We start from the raw sequence: 19,800 nt of genomic DNA on the forward strand, positions 1-19,800 counted from the left end.
GTTTTAACCAAGTTCACCCATTATGTGAATGGCTGGTCAAGCACATGTATTATTCTAAATTCTGATTGGCAATCTATAAGAGTTAACAAAGTATTCCTGTGTCAATTTGCCCTAGACTTCCCCAAATCATGCACAGTTAGTTAGGATTGATACTATATAAATCTCCACTTTTTGTTTCTCACTTTAAGTTTATTCTAATGTTTAATTTAGGGAAAGTTCTCTTTTTACCGTGGGATTATATGAACCACTTATTGAGTACTACTATGTGCCAGAAGGTTTTACATACATTATTTCAATCTCCAAAGCTCTTTGATAGAGATTCAGCTTTTCACTTTACCTAACAAGTGATCTCTCTTGTTGGGAAAGTACAGTTTATCAGCAGGGGTAATCTCACATTCAGGTTCTGTATACTGAAGACCTCAAATCAAGGATTGTCTCAAAGTCCATTCTTTAAGGAAAGCAGGTGAAAAATAATTCCTTAAAGAGATAACAAGTGTTGCTGCTTGTCAAGTGATCATTCAAAAACTTTCACTGTAATAAAGATTCCTTCCTCACCTCATAGTGGTTCTGTGAAAATATCTCGGGAATTGTATGATCCCTGTTGGTTTGGTCAGAATAACATCCTCACAGGTGGCCACATGCTCTTGGTTTGAACTCTGAAGAGATTGGGTGTTTTTACTGCCCTTTGGACCTAGAAATGAAGAAGAAAAAAAATGAGGTAAAACTAATTTTTAAGAGGCTTGTTATATGCCTTTTCAGATCAGAGCTGTCAGTTTTCCTCCCTGTTTTAGAAAAAGTTAACCGGAGGTGGTTAGTTTCAATAAAATTTTTCTATCTGAAATACTCAAAGGTTACAGAAAACCAGCACCTCTCTCAAATTATATTTGGCACAGCCTAGGGTCTATGGAAGATAAAGAGGAATAACTGTAGATGATGTAGGTTCCCTACACAAGTCCATTTAAAAGCAATATTTTTTTTTAAATTTTAATTCAACTATAGCTGATTTACAATGCTGTGTTAGTGGCTGGTATACAGAAAAGTGATTCATTTATACATATATATATATATATACATTTTTTTCCCATTATGGTTTATCACAGGATACTGAATATAGTCCCCTGTGCAATACAATAGGGTCTTGCTGTTTATCTGTTTTATATATAATAGTTTGTATCTGCTAATCCCAAACTCCTAACTTTCCCCTCCCCCACCCCATCTCCCCTTTGGTAAGCATAAGCTTGTTTTTTCATGTCTGTCAGTCTGTTTCTGTTTTACAAGTTCATTTGTATCATAGTTTAGATTCCACATACAAATGATATCACATGATACTATAGTTCTTTAGGAAAACAAATTTCATATGATATACATGCTGTTCTTTTTATTTCTCACTTAACTTTTTTCCAGGTATATCTCTGCAATGCTTTTAAGTGTCAAGGAGAGAAACTAGCTTTTGGTTACCTGTACTCATCAAAAGTCAAAAATTGCACTAATTACATGTCTGAAATGTAATAACTCTGATTTGTATACAGTTTACATTTATAACATCAGCCTCTACTATTTATTTAGCTTGTCCTCAAAACTCATTCTAACCTTTTATTTTTATAATATCACTATAAAGGAAACTCCAATAGAGATAAAAAATTGTCCGGAGCAAATTAGCCAGCTAAGATTTAGAACCCAGATCTTTCAATCCACAAGGATAATGGTTGTAGGAAAGGCTAACTGTGGTATAAAATCACAATCACGATAAAAATATTAATATTACTTTGCAATTAATATATCGTATAGCCATGTCCATGAGTCACAATTCTGAATGATGGATAAGTCAGTCAAGTTATTCACTAAGTAGTTTTTCTCTTGGATCAGACCAATATCAGATCATTTAAAAAGATTTTCCCTTCAAACATAAACTCATTCCCCATAGAAACATAACTTTTCTTACAAAACAGTGTATAAGTTTTGAAATATCCCTAAAAAGAAAAACATGGAGTATTTTTTTAAGTTAATTTATTCATTTTAATTGGAGGCTAATTACTTCACAATATTGTGGTGGCTTCTGCCACACATTGACATGAATCAGCCAAGGTGCACATGTGTTCCCCTGTCCTTCTGAAGCCCCCCTCCTACCTCCTTCCCCATCCCATCCCTCTGGGTTGTCTCAGAGCACTGGCTTTGGGTGCCCTGCCTCATGCATCAAACTTGCACTGGTTATCTATTACACATATTATAATATGCATGCTTCAATGCTAGTTTTAACTTCACAAGTTAGAACATACCTTGGACTCTAAAGACAATATAATTTATGCCAAAAGCACCTTGCACACTGGTATGAAATGTCACCCTCACCAGTGGTCCAGAGCTCATGAAAACCATTGGATAAAGCCTTCTTCCACATAATTTACCTAGGTAAAAAAAAATCAAATTTGATAAAAAACAAGGACATTTTTAAAACTTTCTCTAGTTTAGGCATGACAACTAAACTCCACTCTGCAAATTGAGGAACAGCATTCTAGAATTCAAATGACTCACCCAAAGTCATGGACTAGGGGGTGGGGAGTTAGGAGCAGAACCTAGGTCCCAAAATTCAATACCTGTTACAGTCTGCTATGTCCCATTGCTCCCATGAAAGACAGTAGGTAGCAAATTATTTTATCTTTAATATGAGGCTGATATGTCATTTCTCTCCTAGGAAAGTAACCTATTTATTAAAAATACATCACTGAAAATCCATGATGGAAACTTTTTCTACCTGAAAATTTATTCTTTCCCTATAGCCAATCTTCTTTTGATTGCTTTACTTTGAGAACCTAAATCAAAGAGAATGCAAAATTATAACCATAATTCTAAAATGATTCAGAGGGCTGATTAAGAAGGCATAGAAAGAACCCATGAGTTTCTTAGAATCAAACTCACCTACTATTAAGAATAATTCAGTGTCTTTCCATAATAATTATTTAAATGTCATCTGCTCAGAAAGCTGGTTATTCTGCACCCAATTCCATGGCATCTGTAATCCCATATGCTTTTTCTCTCCCTTCCCACCTCATTTTCCCTTAGTCCTTCTGTTTAATGTATTATATATTTTATCATGTGTCCTCTCCCCCCTAGAATATATGGTAGTAAGGGCAGGGATTTTTTGTCCATTTTGTTCACTATTGGATGCCCACAACCAAGAAAAGTCAATCCTTGACCCATAGTAGGTGTTCCACATATATTTGTAGGGAGTAAGGAAGGGAAAAGATAACTTACAAGAAGAAAAAAATCATTAGTTGGCATAATACATTAGAGTAAATGATGCTGAAATACTATTTAAAGAATGAGCCAATATTTATTTGTAGCAAATAGAGATGAATGCAGCTCTTGAACAGTTGCTGGCTCCCACAGGGAAAAACACAGCATTTTCAGTGTACAAGGATACTATCCAATTTGAGTAAGAGGTAATATCTCTATCATAGCCTTACAGTTCTGTTAGCTATCATCTGAAGGACAGAACAATTTTACAGGTTTCAAGCTGATAATTTCAAATAAAAAAAATGCTAGGTTGAAAAATTATAGGGTTTCCACAGTTAATCTACAACAAAGTCAAGCATGGTTTTCAGTAGGTAACAATGAAAAAGGCAAGTGTTAGTCACTCAGTCATGTCTTACTCTTTGCAACCCCATGGACTACAGTCCACCAAGCTCCTCTGTCCATGGAATTTTCCAGGCAAAAATACTGGAGTGGGTTGCCATTCCCTTCTCTAGGGATCTTCCCCATCCAGGGATCAAACCCAAGGCTCCTGCACTGTAGGCAGATTCTTTACTGTCTGAGCCACCAGGGAATCCTGGCTTTTCCAGAAATCATTTATTTCTATATGAGAGCCTGGTATATGATAAAGTGAAGTGAAGTGAAAGTCGCTCAGTCATGTCCGACTCTTTGCGACCCCATGGCCTGCATAGTCCATGGAATTCTCCAAGCCAGAACACTGGAGTGGGTAGCCTTTCCCTTCTCCAGGGAATCTTCCCAACCCAGGGACAGAACCCAGGTCTCCCACACTGCAGGCAGATTCTTTTCCAGCTGAGCCCAAGAATAGCGGAGTGGGTAGCCTATCCCTTCTCCAGCGGATCTTCCCGACCCAGGAATTGAACAGGGGTCTCCTGCATTGCAGGTGGATTCTTTACCAACTGAGCTATGAGAGAAGCCCCGGTATATTATAAAGATAGATATAAATTCAGGAAATCATTTTTTCTAAAAAAGGAATCAGTCATAAGATCATTTTACCATATGAGAGGGGTTCCCTGGTCTCTCAGCAGTAAAGAATCTGCCTGCAATGCAGGAGACCTGGGTTTGATCCCTGGGTCAGGAAGATGCCCTGGAGAAAAGAATGGGTACTCACTCCAATATTCTTACCTAGAGAACTGCATGGACAGAAGAGACTGGTGGGCTACAGTCCATGGGGTCTCAAAGAGTCAGACACGACTGAGCGACTAACATTAACACAACACTAGCACCATATGAGAAAATATATTTCAGCAGGATTAAGCTTTTTTTAATTAAAAATTTCTGACCTTAGTTGGGAAATTAATTTTGAAAAATAAAAGCAATGAGATAAATCAAGATGAAAATACATAGAAATATATTTAAATCAATAAATTTAAAAATATTTATATCAACATACAAAGACACAAAATTTAAAGGCAAATGACAACCTTATAAATAAGTACTTGTAATTTATGACAAAGGAAAAATTGTTTTATATAATTATACACACACACACACACACACACACATATAGCCCTTATAAACCAATAATATGATCAATACTCAAATTTAAAAATAATGGTAGTAACAAGGAATTAGAAAATGCAGATAGCTAACAAATATATGGAAAAAAATTATCCCCATTAATGATTAAAAAAAGTAAAAGTGCTTATTAAATTGATAATATCAGGTTAAAGGCATGGTGAAAGAGGCTCTTATTATTGCTAAAAGTCTTTCTGAATAATTTAGTAGTGTGGATTCATGCAAAACAAATGTTCTGAGTCTCTATTATTTCAATTTGGGAAAATATGGGAGGGGAAGAAAATAGCCAGATCCCTGCTCTCACGGCACTTTCATTTTGGTCAGGTAAATGAAGATGATTTCAAATACAGACCACTGCTACACATGAAATAACAGCAGAATATGACAGAAAAAGATCATGAGAAGGAAAGGTTGATGGTCCTTTAGACTTAGAATGTCTACTTGAGGAGGTGACCTTTCAGTCAGTCAGTCATTTACTAAATGCCTTCTGTATATCCAGGACTGTTCTAAACACGGGATTCCTGACACGAAGAGACAAGTTTCACTCCTTGAGAAGCTCAAGTTAATAGAGAAGACACAGGCATGAAAACATGAAACAACATCATAGGTTAGAAGACAATAATGCCAAGAGAAGGGCCATTAAGAATTACAGAGGTGGGAGGTGATGCAATTCACATCAATCAGGTAGGCCTCATTAAGAAAGTGTGTTCTCTGTGGAGAAAAGGGAAATCTTGTACACTGTTGGTGGGAATGTAAATTGGTACAGCCACTGTGGAAAATTGTATTAGGTTTCTCAAAAAGCTAAAAATGGAACTACCGTATGACCCAACAATTCCACTCCTGGGGTATATATCCAAAAAAATAAAAAACACCAGTTCAAAAAGACACACGCATCCCAATGTACATAGCACATTACTTACACTTGGCAAAATATAGAAGCACCTAAGCATCCATTAACAGATGAATGGATAAAGAAGATGTGATACACACACACATAAAGGAATACCACTCAGTTATTTAAAAAGAACAAAATTTTGCCATTTGCAGCAACATGGATAGACTTGAAGGGCATTGTGCTAAGTGAAATAAGTTAGAGAAAGACAAATACTTGTATGATATCACTTATATGTGGAATTTTTAAAACTGCACAACGAGTTAATATAACAAAAAAAGCAGACTCACAGATATGAGAACAAACTAGTGGTTACCAGTGGGGAAGGGGGAGGAGTCAAAGAGGGATGGGGGAGAGGGGTACCAACTGTTTGGGTGTAAGACAGGCTCAAGGATGTGTTGTTTCATAACAACTGTAAATCAAAAGTAATCTTTAAAATTGTATTAAAAATATCAAATAAAAAAATGAAAGCACATTCTAGTCAAGACTTGACTGGCTGGAGAAGAGCTCTTTGAAGAGTGGGGAGAGGTAGATGGACAAGGGCCCTGAGAGCGGAGTGTGATGGGCTCAGGCAGTGGGAGGCAAATGTCATGCTGTGCATTCTGGACCTCACCGCGGCTACAAGGAGACCTCAAGCCATTTCAATCAGGGTGGGTGGGGAGGTGATCTGATCACAGGGGGAAAACGTGCAGTGGACAGGCCAGTTAATGGTTTCCTCTGCAGTCTAAATGAGACTTCTTTCTAAAGAAAGAATCTTTAAATAAATGGTTGTGCCTTCTAAGTCAATAATTCAATCTCTCAGAATTTTTCCAAAGGAAACAATCTCAACCTCAAAGCAATCCCCTGGTTTCCATATACTCCTGAATCAAGCATGCACATTTGTGTGTCAACCACATACACTCACAGTAACACACATAAACTTTTCTGTCCAGGTGTCCCCATCAACCAAATTATTTCCAGCACCTTCCCACCTCCTGCTGTGTGCATGCTGTTACTTCAGTCATATTTGACTCTCTGTGACCCTCCTCTGTCCACCAGGATCCTCTGTCCACGGGATTCTCCAGGCAAGAATACTGGAGTGGATTGCCATGTCCTCCTCCCGGGGATCTTCCTGACCCAGGGGTCAAATCCACATCTCTTATGTCTCCTGCATTGGCAGGCAGGTTCTTTACCACTACCGCCATTCCCCTTTCCTGAGAGCCAAAAACCCTGTATTATACCTATATAAACAAGAGTTGGCAAGTTTGTTTTGCTAAAAATAGGTTTGCCCATACATGAAATGACAGTTGGTATGTTATTAGCAAACTTTTCAATTCCACCATTTTAAAAGCCTTTAATGTATTTTCCTATATTTTAAAATTCAACACTCTATGTCCTACATGATTTTAATTATCTTAGTCCCTCCTTGGTCATATATATACTTCTGGCATTTTGGTATGGTTCTGCTATGTTTGAAGATGGGCTCACTTGCCTTTTTTTTTCCTTCTAAATACACATACATGCAAACACACCCACTCAACCTTTAGTATACCTGTTTTGAAAATTCAAACTTGAAAATATTACACATGTCTAAAAATAAAGGCATAAAAATATGCCTACATTACATGAATCAACATTTCAGAGGTATTATTACCAAGTTTAACTCTCCCTTTGAGCTTAAGCTGCTTACACAAGAAATGGACACGTATAAATGCCCTTAAGGCTTACCTGACATCCTTCTCTCACTGTGGTTTTCTTCATAAATAATCAGAGCTGAATCTTGACACATATGAGACCCAGGGAGTAACAGATACTCAACCGTAAGTTTTGCCATACTACTTGGTGAAACTCGGAGCACCCAAGAACATTCCAGTTTTCCTCTATAATTCAGTGGATATCTTGGAGACGAAAAAAAGCCTCTAGGTTCTTCTAACTCCACTTCAGAGTAACAGCCTATGATTCAGAACACAGACTCAAATAAGATAAAGAAAAGTGAGATTCTATCATACATTTGAATAATTTAGGCTTGCAAAAAGAAAAATAAAACTTAATTACCATCAGTTATAAGTTCTTGGATAAAATGATCATCCCATTTAATGTGTCCTAGTTTTGTGAAATGAGACTGTAAAAGTAGAATTTAAATAATAATTATTCAAAATGACTTTTAACTGAATTTTTAAAATTTCTTAGAAAAAAGGCAAAGTGGACTGCATTGTATTCTCTAAAGGCAGCCTATTTTCATTTCTTTCCTTCTTTGAGATACAACTGAAGATATGTTCTTAAAAGCTTCATTGGTTTCCCTAAGCACTTATCTTGCTGGGACAAATGACTGTATTCATGAAGTTTGCAATTGAGGTCAGGACAGGAGAATTTGCTGAATACACTTTGAACGTCATCTTCAATTTGTTCTTAAGTCTAAGCGCACTGTTGTACCTGCGTGGGTACCTGCAGGGCTTCAGATGCTAGGAGCGCTCTGTCCCACTGACCCTGCCATTGGCTTCTCTTCCTTCAGGTGACATCCTTGGCTCTCCCTTCTTTCCCTATGTCTATTCCCTTGATAACAATTTTTTGAGCAATTACAATTGAAATACTCTGTATTCAGATGAACACATTTTTAAAATATTTATTTTTAATTGGTTGATGCTTGGTTTACAATAGTGGTTTGATTTCCCATTTTGATGGATGAATATGACAGCTTACGGTGAACGGTGTTGGATTTGTGGTCTCCGAAGATTTAACTTCAGGACCAGGGACCAGGCTTGATCACTCAAGAGTTTTGTAGAGCAGAGTTTTATTAAAGTTTAAAAAGGGATAGAGAAAGTTTCTGACATAGACATCAGAAGGGGGACGGAGAGTGCCCCCCTCACTAGTGTCAGCAAGGAAGTTATATACTTTTTTAATTGGTTATTACAATAAATCAAAAGAATGTCTCAGGTTTGTGAAAATTTTACCAGACCCACTCTCACAATTTACATTTTAGGATAACAGGATTAGAATTTAACAATAGAAAGATCCTACCAGACCTCGTCCCATATTATACATTCTAAAATATCAGGATTAGTCAAGGGTTTCAGGAAGGAGAAACTGTTCTCAAGCAGGATACACTGTTGTTATATAATCCTTAGTACAGTATTTAAACTGAGTTGTTTGTTGTGTAACCATCAGTTTCAGATTTAAAGAAAAAAAACAGTTTCATGTGACTAAGGCTAAGGAATGTAGAGAAAAAAAAAAAGATGTTTGTCCTTTCCTCCTCCTTAAGAATTCCAGACCCCTATCTCCTCCTCAAGAACCCCAGGCCCCTTTCTCCACCGCCTCAGGGAACCCCGGACTTCTTATCGACCTGCCTAGGAATTGACTCTCTTATTCCCCCTTTTCTTTTAGGAGAATTATGTTGTCAAGGGAAAGGGGTGTTGTTTTCATTCCATAACTACTTCCTGCTGTTGAGGGGTATGGTCCCTAAATTGTTGAGGCAACATATTCTCCTAACGCTCATATTGAGGGTCTCTAATCCAGGGGCCCCAGGTAATAGCTGGAGGAGTCTGTGGCACTAGTAGGAGCCTGAACAACCATTTGTAACTTAAAAGCTTCCAAATGGTTAAAAACAAATCCACTTACACAAGTACATATGCAGGGAGCAGACAGTAAAAACAGAACAATTAGAATCATTACGATTAAGATAGTTTTCCACCATGGGGAGCTAGTTAAAGTTTCCCAAAGTGAGGTGACTGAGGCTTTAGGAGAATCCATAGCCTGAATTCTCTTGTTCATGTGTTTAGTAAAGTGAGTAACATTAGTACTCACATCTGGTATATATGTACAACATTGGGTATGAATAATGTCACAAGTTCCTCCTTGTGCAGTCATTAGAATATCTAAGGCCAATCTGTTTTGTAAAACCACCTTTCTAATTTGTATTTGTTCAGCACTAGGGGCTGAAAATTAGTCATAGCATCAGCTCATAGCATAACATATGATCTGTAGTTCCCAGAGAAGGAACGAATATTGTAGCCAGATAATCATACCAGTGAAATACAGATCTTGCCCAATGAGTTTTAAGGTGTGGCAGATTAGTAGGCTTCTCTGGAAGCTCTGAAAATATGAAGCCAAGAGTAAAAGCTAGACCTAGGGTGCATCTCCCTATCCAGCCAATGGCAAGCCACACCCATAGGTAAGAGCTACATGTCCAGTAAAAGTGTCTACCCAGGCCTGTAAGCAAGAAAATCCATTTGTTTTTGGCATATGAGTAAAAGGAACCACAGCCTCATTTACTACTTGTAAATCTTGAACTAGCCTTCATTTATCATTTAATTTTTTCACAGCCAAAACAGGAGTGTTGTATGGACTGTTACAGGGAATTAATAGCCCCTGCTCCTTTAAATTCTCAATGACGGGTTTTAACCCTTCCTTAACCTCAGGCTTTAGGGGGTACTGCTTTTGATGTGGAAATAGGTGAGGGTCTTTGAGTTTGATAAGGACAGGAACAGCATTTTGTCCTCAATGCACAGTTTTTTTCATCAGCCCACACTTCAGGATTTACAGTTTGTTCCATTAAAAAGAGCTGGTTCCATATTCATGAAAACAGAGACCTGGACCTTGTTTAATATATCCCTCCCCAGAATGGGTGAGGGAGACTCTGGCACGATTAGAAACTTCTGAGAAAACAGCACAGAGAAAGTTGCCACTTAAAGGATGACTGACATAATAATGTTTGGCTCATCCAGACAGTCCCATTACAGTAGTGGATCAGGAGGAAAGCAGACCAGGGGCTTCAGTGAGCACAGAGAAAGTTGCCCCAGTGTCTGAAAGAAGTCAACTGATTGGCCCTCCCCAGTTATTAATACCTGGGGTTCCTCAGGTGTAATTAGGATGGGAGCTTGTGTGGGGATCCCTGGGCATCTTCAGACTGTCTATGTCAGAAGCTTTCTCTGTCCCTTTTAATACTTTAATAAAACTCTGCTGTAAAAAAGCTCCTGAGTGATCAAGCCTGGTCCCTGGTCCCAAAGTTAAATCTTCTTCGGCGATCAAGAATCTGACAGCATTCACCATAAGCTATCATCTTGGGGGCTTGTCTGGGATCTGAACCTGGGACCTCTCGTGCTAGAGGTGAGAACTGTAACCTGTAGACCAACCAGTCTGCCACCCTTCAGTCCAGATTGTCTTAAGAGTCCAACCCCTGGGGCCTACACCTCAGAGGGTAGTCTCTTCTCCAGTGTGGTCCTTTGCAGCAATACATACATCATTATACATGCTCTGCGATAGAGACATAACATTCCCAACTGAGGAGACCCATATGTTAATACACTTTACTGAACAATAGAAATGAGTGGCAGAGGTGAAAGGAAATATTCCAAGAATTCAGGATTCTATTCAATTGCTTGGTTTTCTGTTATTTCTGCGAATTTTTCTCTTTTTCATTTACATGGCTATTATGATCTAACTTAGGTTATTTCTTAGGTCTACTTGGATGTTATAGTAATCTAACTGATTTTGCAGTCTATAATCTTCCCCCACCATGTCCTTCAGTCAGAGAATGATGAAACAGAAGAATTAAGCTCTTTTCTCGCTTGCTCAAAGCCAACTACAGCGGCTTGCAAGGTCTTTAAGAGTCTAGTCCCAACATGCCTTTGCAATATTTTTTCCTCTCTACATGAATCCTCCACTATAAATCTGCCTGGAAAAGGAACTGAATCATATAAAGTCATGAATTCCCAAGCAGTCACTATTATTTATAAATAGGGTAACACTTTCAAAAAACCATTGCTAAGATTCATTTATTCCCTTGTGTGAAAAGCAAGTGTTGGGAGTGGGTGAGTGTTAAAGATGGCAGAGTCCTAATGCTTTCTCTCAAAGAATATTCAAAGAAGTAGAACAAAACAATACCCTCTTATATGTAAAGTTTTCAAAGTTCTTTGGTATGCATAATTATTTCTGAACACATGCAAATTAACAATATCTTCTCTACATTTTAACAATGTTCATTTTCTAATCAACTGTTTTGTTTTGCTTGGACACGCCGCATGGCATGTGGCATCTTAGCTCCTCGACCAAGGATTGAACCCACACCTCCTGCATTGGAAGCACAGAGTCTTAATCACTGGACCACCAGGGAAGTCCCCACTTTCTAACAGTCTGAATGAGACAGAACAAAGAATACATTTGATGGTCACTATCACCACTCCCACACTTATTGACTCTTTTTATAGGTCATACCATCCCTATTCTAAGGGTTTAACATATATTACTTCTTTCAGCACTCATTAAAATTGTTAAATCATCAAAATCATTAGGTTTTATGATCTTAAAGTCTACTCTCCATCTCAATTCCAATTCCAGATTTAATTTTAATCTAAATATGACTCTTTGACTCTAGTTTTGACTCCTGACACTTGTGTTGTCAGAACATACCACCCGTAAGGTAACGGGTCCCTGAGTTACTCCACTTCATTCCTAGAAGATTTTAGCAGTCATTTTCTCCAACATTATTCTTGTCTTATACCCTGCTGATTTCAATAGGCACATAAATGATGACTCTAGCACTGAAGCTTCTCAATTCTCAACTTGCCTCCGATAATCCTGTCCTTCACCTGACCTCATTCACTCATCCCAGTGATCAGCCCCTACAGACCTGGTCATTAGCAGTAATTACAAGCCTTGTATAAACTCAGTTTCAAGAACCACCATCTCCAACCACAACCTTCTGTTTTTCACGCTACACCAACATACATTTTGAGACTTGTAATTCATCTATCCTACCACCTTTTCTTATTTTTTAACTTATCATTCATCTTTGTTTTACTCTTTCCTCCAGCTTAAATTCCAACCACGTATCATTTTAATCCCTTCCTCACATACACACCCTCAATTCCCTTATACTCTTGTATGCTTGGAAATACCCACTGTGATTGAATCTTCTCTGTACCTGTGCTGCATCTATGTGGTACACCTCAGTGTCTCCAGAGGGAGACAACCTGACCAACTGATTAGTCTTCCTCTAAATTTATGATCATTAATCTCAGGGGCTTTCATGCTGCCAAAAAATGCTACTACATTTTCCTAGTCCATAGGGCTTCCCTGATAGTTATTCAAAAGCTATTTAATACTTTCTCTTTTTTTCTCTCAAAACTCTCAAACTCTTTTCTACAATCCTCTGTTTCACCTGCTGAGGAAATAAGCAATTAGAGGAGAACTGCCAGAAGCTCTCAGTCCTATATGTACCCATACAAGAGCACCCATGCCTAAATATTCTGCTTTCCATTTGGCAACAATGGATGAACTGCACTTTGCTCCTGCCCAAGACCAATCCTTCCACCTGGACAATAGATCTCACCCACTTTCTTCTACTGAAAGTTATCCCTCTGGCAAGTCTTGTTCTTCTCTCTGGACTCCTCTTCAGTTTTTCTCCAACTCTTCCTCGTTGTCTCCTGGACTTGAGTGTACGTGGGAGTGGATGAAGCAGAGATGGGTGAAAAGGGAAAGACCCTGACCATTTGGAAACCAAGAATGACGGTATCATGGAACTTTTATCTTATAAATCTTTCATAGACTTCCAAATCTCTAGGTGCTTTTCAGTTCAGTTCAGTTCAATTGCTCAGTCGTGTCTGACTCTTTGCGACTCCATGGACTGCAGCATGCCAGGCCTTCCTGTCCATCACCAACTCCTGGAGTTTACTCAAACTCATGTCTATTGAGTCAGTGATGCCATCCAACCATCTCATCCTCTGTCGTCCCCTTCTCCTCCTGCCTTCAATCTTTCCCAGCATCAGAGTCTTTTCAAAAGACCAGGTGCTTTTAGCTTTTAACTAAAAATAAAATCCTATTAGCAAACAGACACTGACAGTGTGGAAGAACTAAGACAGACACTGACACCAATGCTGGTCTTAGTCATCTCATATCCAGAATCTTTGTCTAGCAGGATATCTGAAAGTCTAAGGACCTTTGTTCAGGCAGGAATAACAGTTCAGAGATCAGAATAATACTGTGAACTTTTCCAAAATTCAAGCACTGTTTATAACCATGAGACTTTTTTTTTTAACCTGTAATAGCTATGTCTAAGAACTAGAAAAGATCTCTAGACAGCAACAATAAATGACTCTCTTGTCTTTCAACTTAAACTACCAACCAGTATGAAAACAGTTTATGGTATTCCAAAGAAAGTTAGTGAATCCCCGATAAGCAATGCTTTTTGCTAAATTCTCATTAGCGCTATTAATGGGATAATGTGAACATCTACTACCTGGGCCAGATGCACTGTCTCTTGAGGGTGTGGGTGGTGGCGATTGTTGTCTTGTTAAGATTTTGCTTTCATTTTTTATCTGGAGTAAAACAGGACCTGCATCTGGGGAGACATGTTAAAAGTAAATAAAGATGAAAGCCTAAGGACAAAATGTAGTCTATTCCAGAGCAGAGATTTTCAAAAGAGAATGCAAATCTAGGATTAAAGCAGCCTCAGGAAAAGTCAATTTTGCCATAACATTGCCTAAGGAAGAAGTTATTCTTATAGAATTTTAATGTATATTTTTAATATATTTAGAAACTAAAATAAATAAAATACTATGTTATTGTCTTTTCTTTTATAATGCTGTTTCTATCACTCTCACCTCTTCCAAGCCCACTCTAAAAACAGAAAAAAACTTTTTATAATATATGAAAAATATTTACCTTTGATTTTGGATTGAATCCAGTCCAGGAAGCCACTCACTCTGGCAAATACACCTGGCTTCCTTGGTTGGCCGCAGCCAGCTCCCCAGCTGGCAATGCCATAGAGAACAAAGGGACCTTTTTCATGCTTACACACTAATGGTCCACCAGAATCTCCCTGAAACACCAAGAAAACATGTTCTAAAACTGCTTTAATCAGAAGTCCTGACTTCAATTTTAGAACATGAATAATTAATTTATTCATGACATATTTCTTTAATTTTTTAAAAGATTTATTCCTTGTCATTTGGTATGCCTTAGAATACTTAGACATAATAAATGAAATGACAAAAGACAGAGGAGACACTACAGCTGGTATTCCAGAAACACAAAGGATTATAAGAGACCTCTGTGAACACTTATAAACCAAAAATTGGGTAATTTATAAGAAATAAATTCCTAGAAACATGCAACCTACTAACAACAAGGTAAGAGGAAAAAGAAAATCACAACAGACTAATATGAGAAAGGAGAATGAATCAATAATGAAGAATATCATAAAAAAGAAAAGTCCAGGACCAGAAGGCTTTACTAGTGAATTTCATTAAACATTTAGATAAAGAATCCTTCTCAAACTGAAGAGGGGGGAATACTCCAAAAATCATTTTATGAAGTCAGAATTATCCTCATACCAAAGCCAGATAAGAACACTACAGGAAAGGATAATTACAGGCCAATATCCCCAATGAATATAGATGTAAAAATCCCCAGCAAAATACTAACATACTGAATTCAGCAGTATATTAAATAGATCAATCACCATAATCAAATGGGATTTATTCCAGTGAAGAGTTTTTCAATATATGCAAATCAATAAATGTGAAATTTAAAAGTTGTATCATCTCAGTAGTACAAACAAAACATTTGAAAATGCAACATTCTTTCACAATTAAAGACTCTCAAGAACTTGGGTATAAACAAGACATAACTCAACATAATAAAGGTCATATATAACAAACCCACACTTAACATCCTACTCAACACTGAAAGGTTGAAAGCTGTTCCTCTAAAAGCAGGAACGAGACAAAAGTGCTCATCATCACCATGCCTATTCAATACAGTCTGAAAGTCCCAGTCAGAGCAATCTGGCAAGAAAAAGAAATAAAGGCACCCAAACCAGAAAGGAAGAAGTTAAGTTGTTTTTATTTTTAGGTGATATAATCTTTTATACAGAAAATCTTAAAGGCTTCACCAAAAACCTGTTAGAACTTATCAATGAATACAGTAAAGTTTCAGGATACAAAACAAACATACAGAAATCAGTTGTTTCTTGCCTATAATCAGTGAAGGGCTATGCACCTTGCACTAATTCACACTGGGTTCTGATAGACAAATACTGGGCCAGTGTTATTGAGGTAATCAAGCAAGATCTGCTCCACAGGGCTAATGCTACATCTTCCCTTTAAAATTTTGTAGAGGTTATTAAAAAAGACAGTGGTATGTTGTGTGATGATCGGCACAAAGTCCTGTGTTTCTATCAAGGCCACCTGGGCCATGAATGAGAAGGAATCAAAATGAAATCTGACTAGAATTTTACTGCAAAGGCCAAGTACACTTAGTATGTCATTGAGTTATGATACAGTTTTTCTTTGATGTGAATTTTGAATTTCGGCTACACCTAGATAGACATAAAATGATAATTAAAATGCTGTACCAACTTATCTAATAAAATTGGCACCCAGCCCCTATTTTGTTGACTATGAAACAGTTTATGTTAATTTTAAGGGTCTGATAGGGTACTTCATGTGTATTAGAGTAATATTCATACGCTGTGTCTCTAAATTTTATTTTCAAAAGTTTAAGGCTCAAATATAAACTTCTTTGAAATAGAAAAAAGAAATCAATTGTGTCTCTATACACCAACAAAATACATAGTTTTAAAAAAAAGTCATATATGATAGCATCAGAATAATAAAATATTTCAGAACACATTTAACCAAGGAGGCAAAAGATTTCTATACAAAAAAACTATCACTCTGATGAAAAAAATTGAAAATTATTTACACAAATAAATATCCCATGTTCATCGATTGGAAGAATTAATATTGTTAAAATGTCCATACTACTCAAAACCACCTATAGATTCAATGCAGTCCATATCAAAATTTTAATGGTGTTTTCACAGAAATAAAGGAAAAAATCCCAAAACTCACATGGAACCACAAAGAACCCCCCCACAGTCAAAGCAATCCTGAGAAAGAATAAAGTTGGAGGCATCACACTTCCTAATTTTAAAATATATTACAAATTTATAGTAATCAACACAGTATGGTACTGGTGGTAAAACAGATATGTGGGCAGAATAAGGGACAGAATTGTGAGCCCAGGAAAAAACAAGCTAAAATGCTTCAGCACATCACAAGAAGCAAACAAGATCAAAATGCAATATATGGAATGGGAGAAAATATTTGCAAACTATATATCTGATATGGGGTTATTATTCAAAATTATAAAATTCATACAAATCAATAACAACAATCACATAATTTAAAAATGGACAGAGGATCTGAATAGACATATTTCCAAAGAAGATGTGCAGATGACCAATAGGTAAATGTAAATGTGCCCAACATCACAAGCATCAGGAAAATGAAAGTCAAAATCACAATGAGATATCATCTCATACATGTTTAATCATATATCATCAAAAAGACAAGAAATAAAGTGTTTGCAAGGATGTGGACAAAAGAGAATCCTTTTGCACCACTGGTAGAAATATAAATTGATCATCACTATGGAAAATAGAACTACTATATTATACAGCAATCCTAGTTTTGGGTATATAGCCAAAGGAAATGAAATTAGGATACTGAAGAGGTAACTGCATTCCCATGTTTATTGCAGCTTTATTCACATTAAACAGGATATGAAAGCAATCCATTTTTCTGTGAAAGGATGAATGGATAAAAAAGATGTAGTGTGTGTGTGTGTGTGTGTGTGTGTGTATGCTTTAAGAGTGCTCAGTTGCTAGGTCATGTTTGGCCCTCTGCGACCCTGTGGACTGTAGCCTGCCAGGTTCCTCTGTCCATGTGATTTTCCAGGCAAGAATACTGAAGTGGGTTGCCATTTCCTCCAGGGGATCTTCTTAACCCAGGGATCAAACCCACATCTCCTGCACTGGAAGGCAAATGCTTTATCACTGAGCCACTTGTGAAGCAATATATACATATACACATACATATATATTAGATACATGTTTATTTATTTGTTATTTATCTATAAGAATACTAAATATTAAGATGAAATATCATTCAGCTTTGAGAACAAAGGAAATCCTGCCATTTGTGACAATATGGATGACCCTTGAGAGCATGATGTTAAGTGAAAAGTCATATAGGAAAAGACAATACTATGTTATATCACATATATGTGAAATCTAAAAAAAAACTAAACTCACAAAAACAGGCTTCCCTGATGGCTCAGTGGTAAAGAATCTGCCTGCCAGTTCTTTGAGACATGGGTTTGATCCCTGAGTTGGGAAGATCCCCTGGAGAAGAAAATGGCAACTTGCTCAATTATTCTTGCCTGGGAAATCCCATGGGCAGAGGAACCTGGCAGGCTACAGTCCATGGGGTCTCAAAGAGCTGGATATGACTTAGTGACTAGGATCTTATATACGGTTGCTAAGAGAGTAGATCATAAGTGTTCTCAACACAAGAAGAAATGGTAATTGTTCGAGGTGTGCTCAGTCGCTCAATTTTGCCCGACTCTTTGTGACTCCATGGACTGTAGCCTGCTAGGCTCCTCTGCCCATGGAATTCCTCAGGCTAGAATACTGGACTGGGTTGCCACTTCCTCCTCCAGAGGATCTTCCCAACCCAGGGCTTGAACACTTGTCTCATGCATCTTCTGCATTGGCAGGTGGATTCTTTACCACTGATCCACCTGGGAAGCCCCTTCACAACACATATGTATAAAAATCATCACAATGTACATTTTAAATTTACACAATATGTCAATTATATCTCAATAAAGCTGTGGAAAATTCTGAAGGAGATGGGAATACCAGACCACCTGACCTGCCTCTTGAGAAACCTGTATGCAGGTCAAGAAGCAACAGTTAGAATTGGACATGGAACAACAGACTGGTTCCCAATAGGAAGAGGAGTACATCAAGGCTATATATTGTCACCCTGCTTATGTAACTTATATGCAGAGTACATCATGAGAAATGCTGGGCTGGAGGAAGCACAAGCTGGAATCAAGATTGCTGGGAGAAATATCAGTAACCTCAGATATGCAGATGACACCCTTATAGCAGAAAGTTAAGAAGAACTATAGAGCCTCCTGATGAAAGTGAAAGAGGAGAGTGAAAAAGTTGGCTTAAAGCTCAACATTCAGAAAACTAAGATTATGGCATCTGGTCCCATCACTTCATTGAAAATAGATGGGGAAACAGTGGAAACAGCGGCTGATTTTATTTTGGGGGGCTCCAAAATCACTGCAGATGGTGATTACAGTCATGAAATTAAAAGATGCTTACTCCTTGGAAGGAAAGTTATTACCAACCATGACAGCATATTAAAAAGCAGAGACATTACTTTGTCCACAAAGGTCCATTTGGTCAAGGCTATGGTTTTTCCAGTAGTCATGTATGGATGTGAGAGTTTGACTATAAAGAAAGCAGAATGCTGAAGAATTGATGCTTTTGAACTGTAGTATTGGAGAAGACTCTTGAGAGTCCTTTGGACTGCAAGGAGATCCAACCAGTCAGTCCTAAAGAAAATCAACCCTGAATATTCATTGGAAGGACTGATGTTGAAGCTGAAACTCCAATACTTTGGCCACCTGGTGCGAAGAGCTGACTCATTTGAAAAGACTCTGATGCTGCGAAAGATTGAAGGCAGGAGGAGAAGGGGACAACAGAGGATGAGATGGTTGGATGGCATCACCGACTCAATGGACATGGGTTTGGGTAGACTCCGGCAGTTGGTGATGGACAGGGAGGCCTGGAGTGCTGCGCTTCATGAGGTCACAAAGAGTCAGACATGACTGAGTGACTGAACTGAACTGAACTGAAAGTTGAAAAAATTCAGACCTTAAAATATAGGATTTGCATTTTTTTAAAGACAGCCTTTCTGATTTTTAATCAGGGCTTTTTAAAAATATATACAAGTATATTTAGACCCTAACTAAAGTTTTAATTATCTTCTTATAAAATAAACTGAGCTGATAACACATTTGATGTAGCTATTTATTTTATATGAAGAATTTCACAGTAGAGATCCTGCACTGGGAATAGGAGACAGATTCCCTAATTTGTACTGTAGAACAATTAACATTTTCTTTGGGCCTAGTTTTTCTTCCCACATAAAATTATACTTAAGATTCCCTTCCAGTTTGAAAATGATCTGATGTGTCTTTTAGTCACTCATTAATTCAGTACCAACACATACCCAATATAGAATTTTTCAGGCAATTACAAACATTTAATGATACAGAAAACATCT

General features: G+C 37.5%; 1 protein-coding gene across 1 annotated transcript in view; it reads right to left on the reverse strand.

Annotated features, from left to right (window-relative positions):
• Positions 1-19,800, reverse strand: part of LOC122423988 (ovochymase-1-like) — a 93,415-nt gene that overhangs the window by 33,094 nt on the left and 40,521 nt on the right. Inside the window, exons 13-17 of the mRNA XM_043441577.1 lie at positions 14,312-14,468; positions 13,887-13,988; positions 7,382-7,606; positions 2,277-2,402; positions 556-691 (exon numbers count right to left, since the gene is read on the reverse strand). Coding sequence (XP_043297512.1) covers positions 556-691; positions 2,277-2,402; positions 7,382-7,606; positions 13,887-13,988; positions 14,312-14,468 — 746 coding nt within the window. The remainder of the gene's footprint in view (positions 1-555; positions 692-2,276; positions 2,403-7,381; positions 7,607-13,886; positions 13,989-14,311; positions 14,469-19,800) is intronic.

The sequence above is a fragment of the Cervus canadensis genome, chromosome 21, assembly GCF_019320065.1.
Source record: "Cervus canadensis isolate Bull #8, Minnesota chromosome 21, ASM1932006v1, whole genome shotgun sequence".
In the NCBI taxonomy this organism is placed as follows: Eukaryota; Metazoa; Chordata; class Mammalia; order Artiodactyla; family Cervidae; genus Cervus; species Cervus canadensis.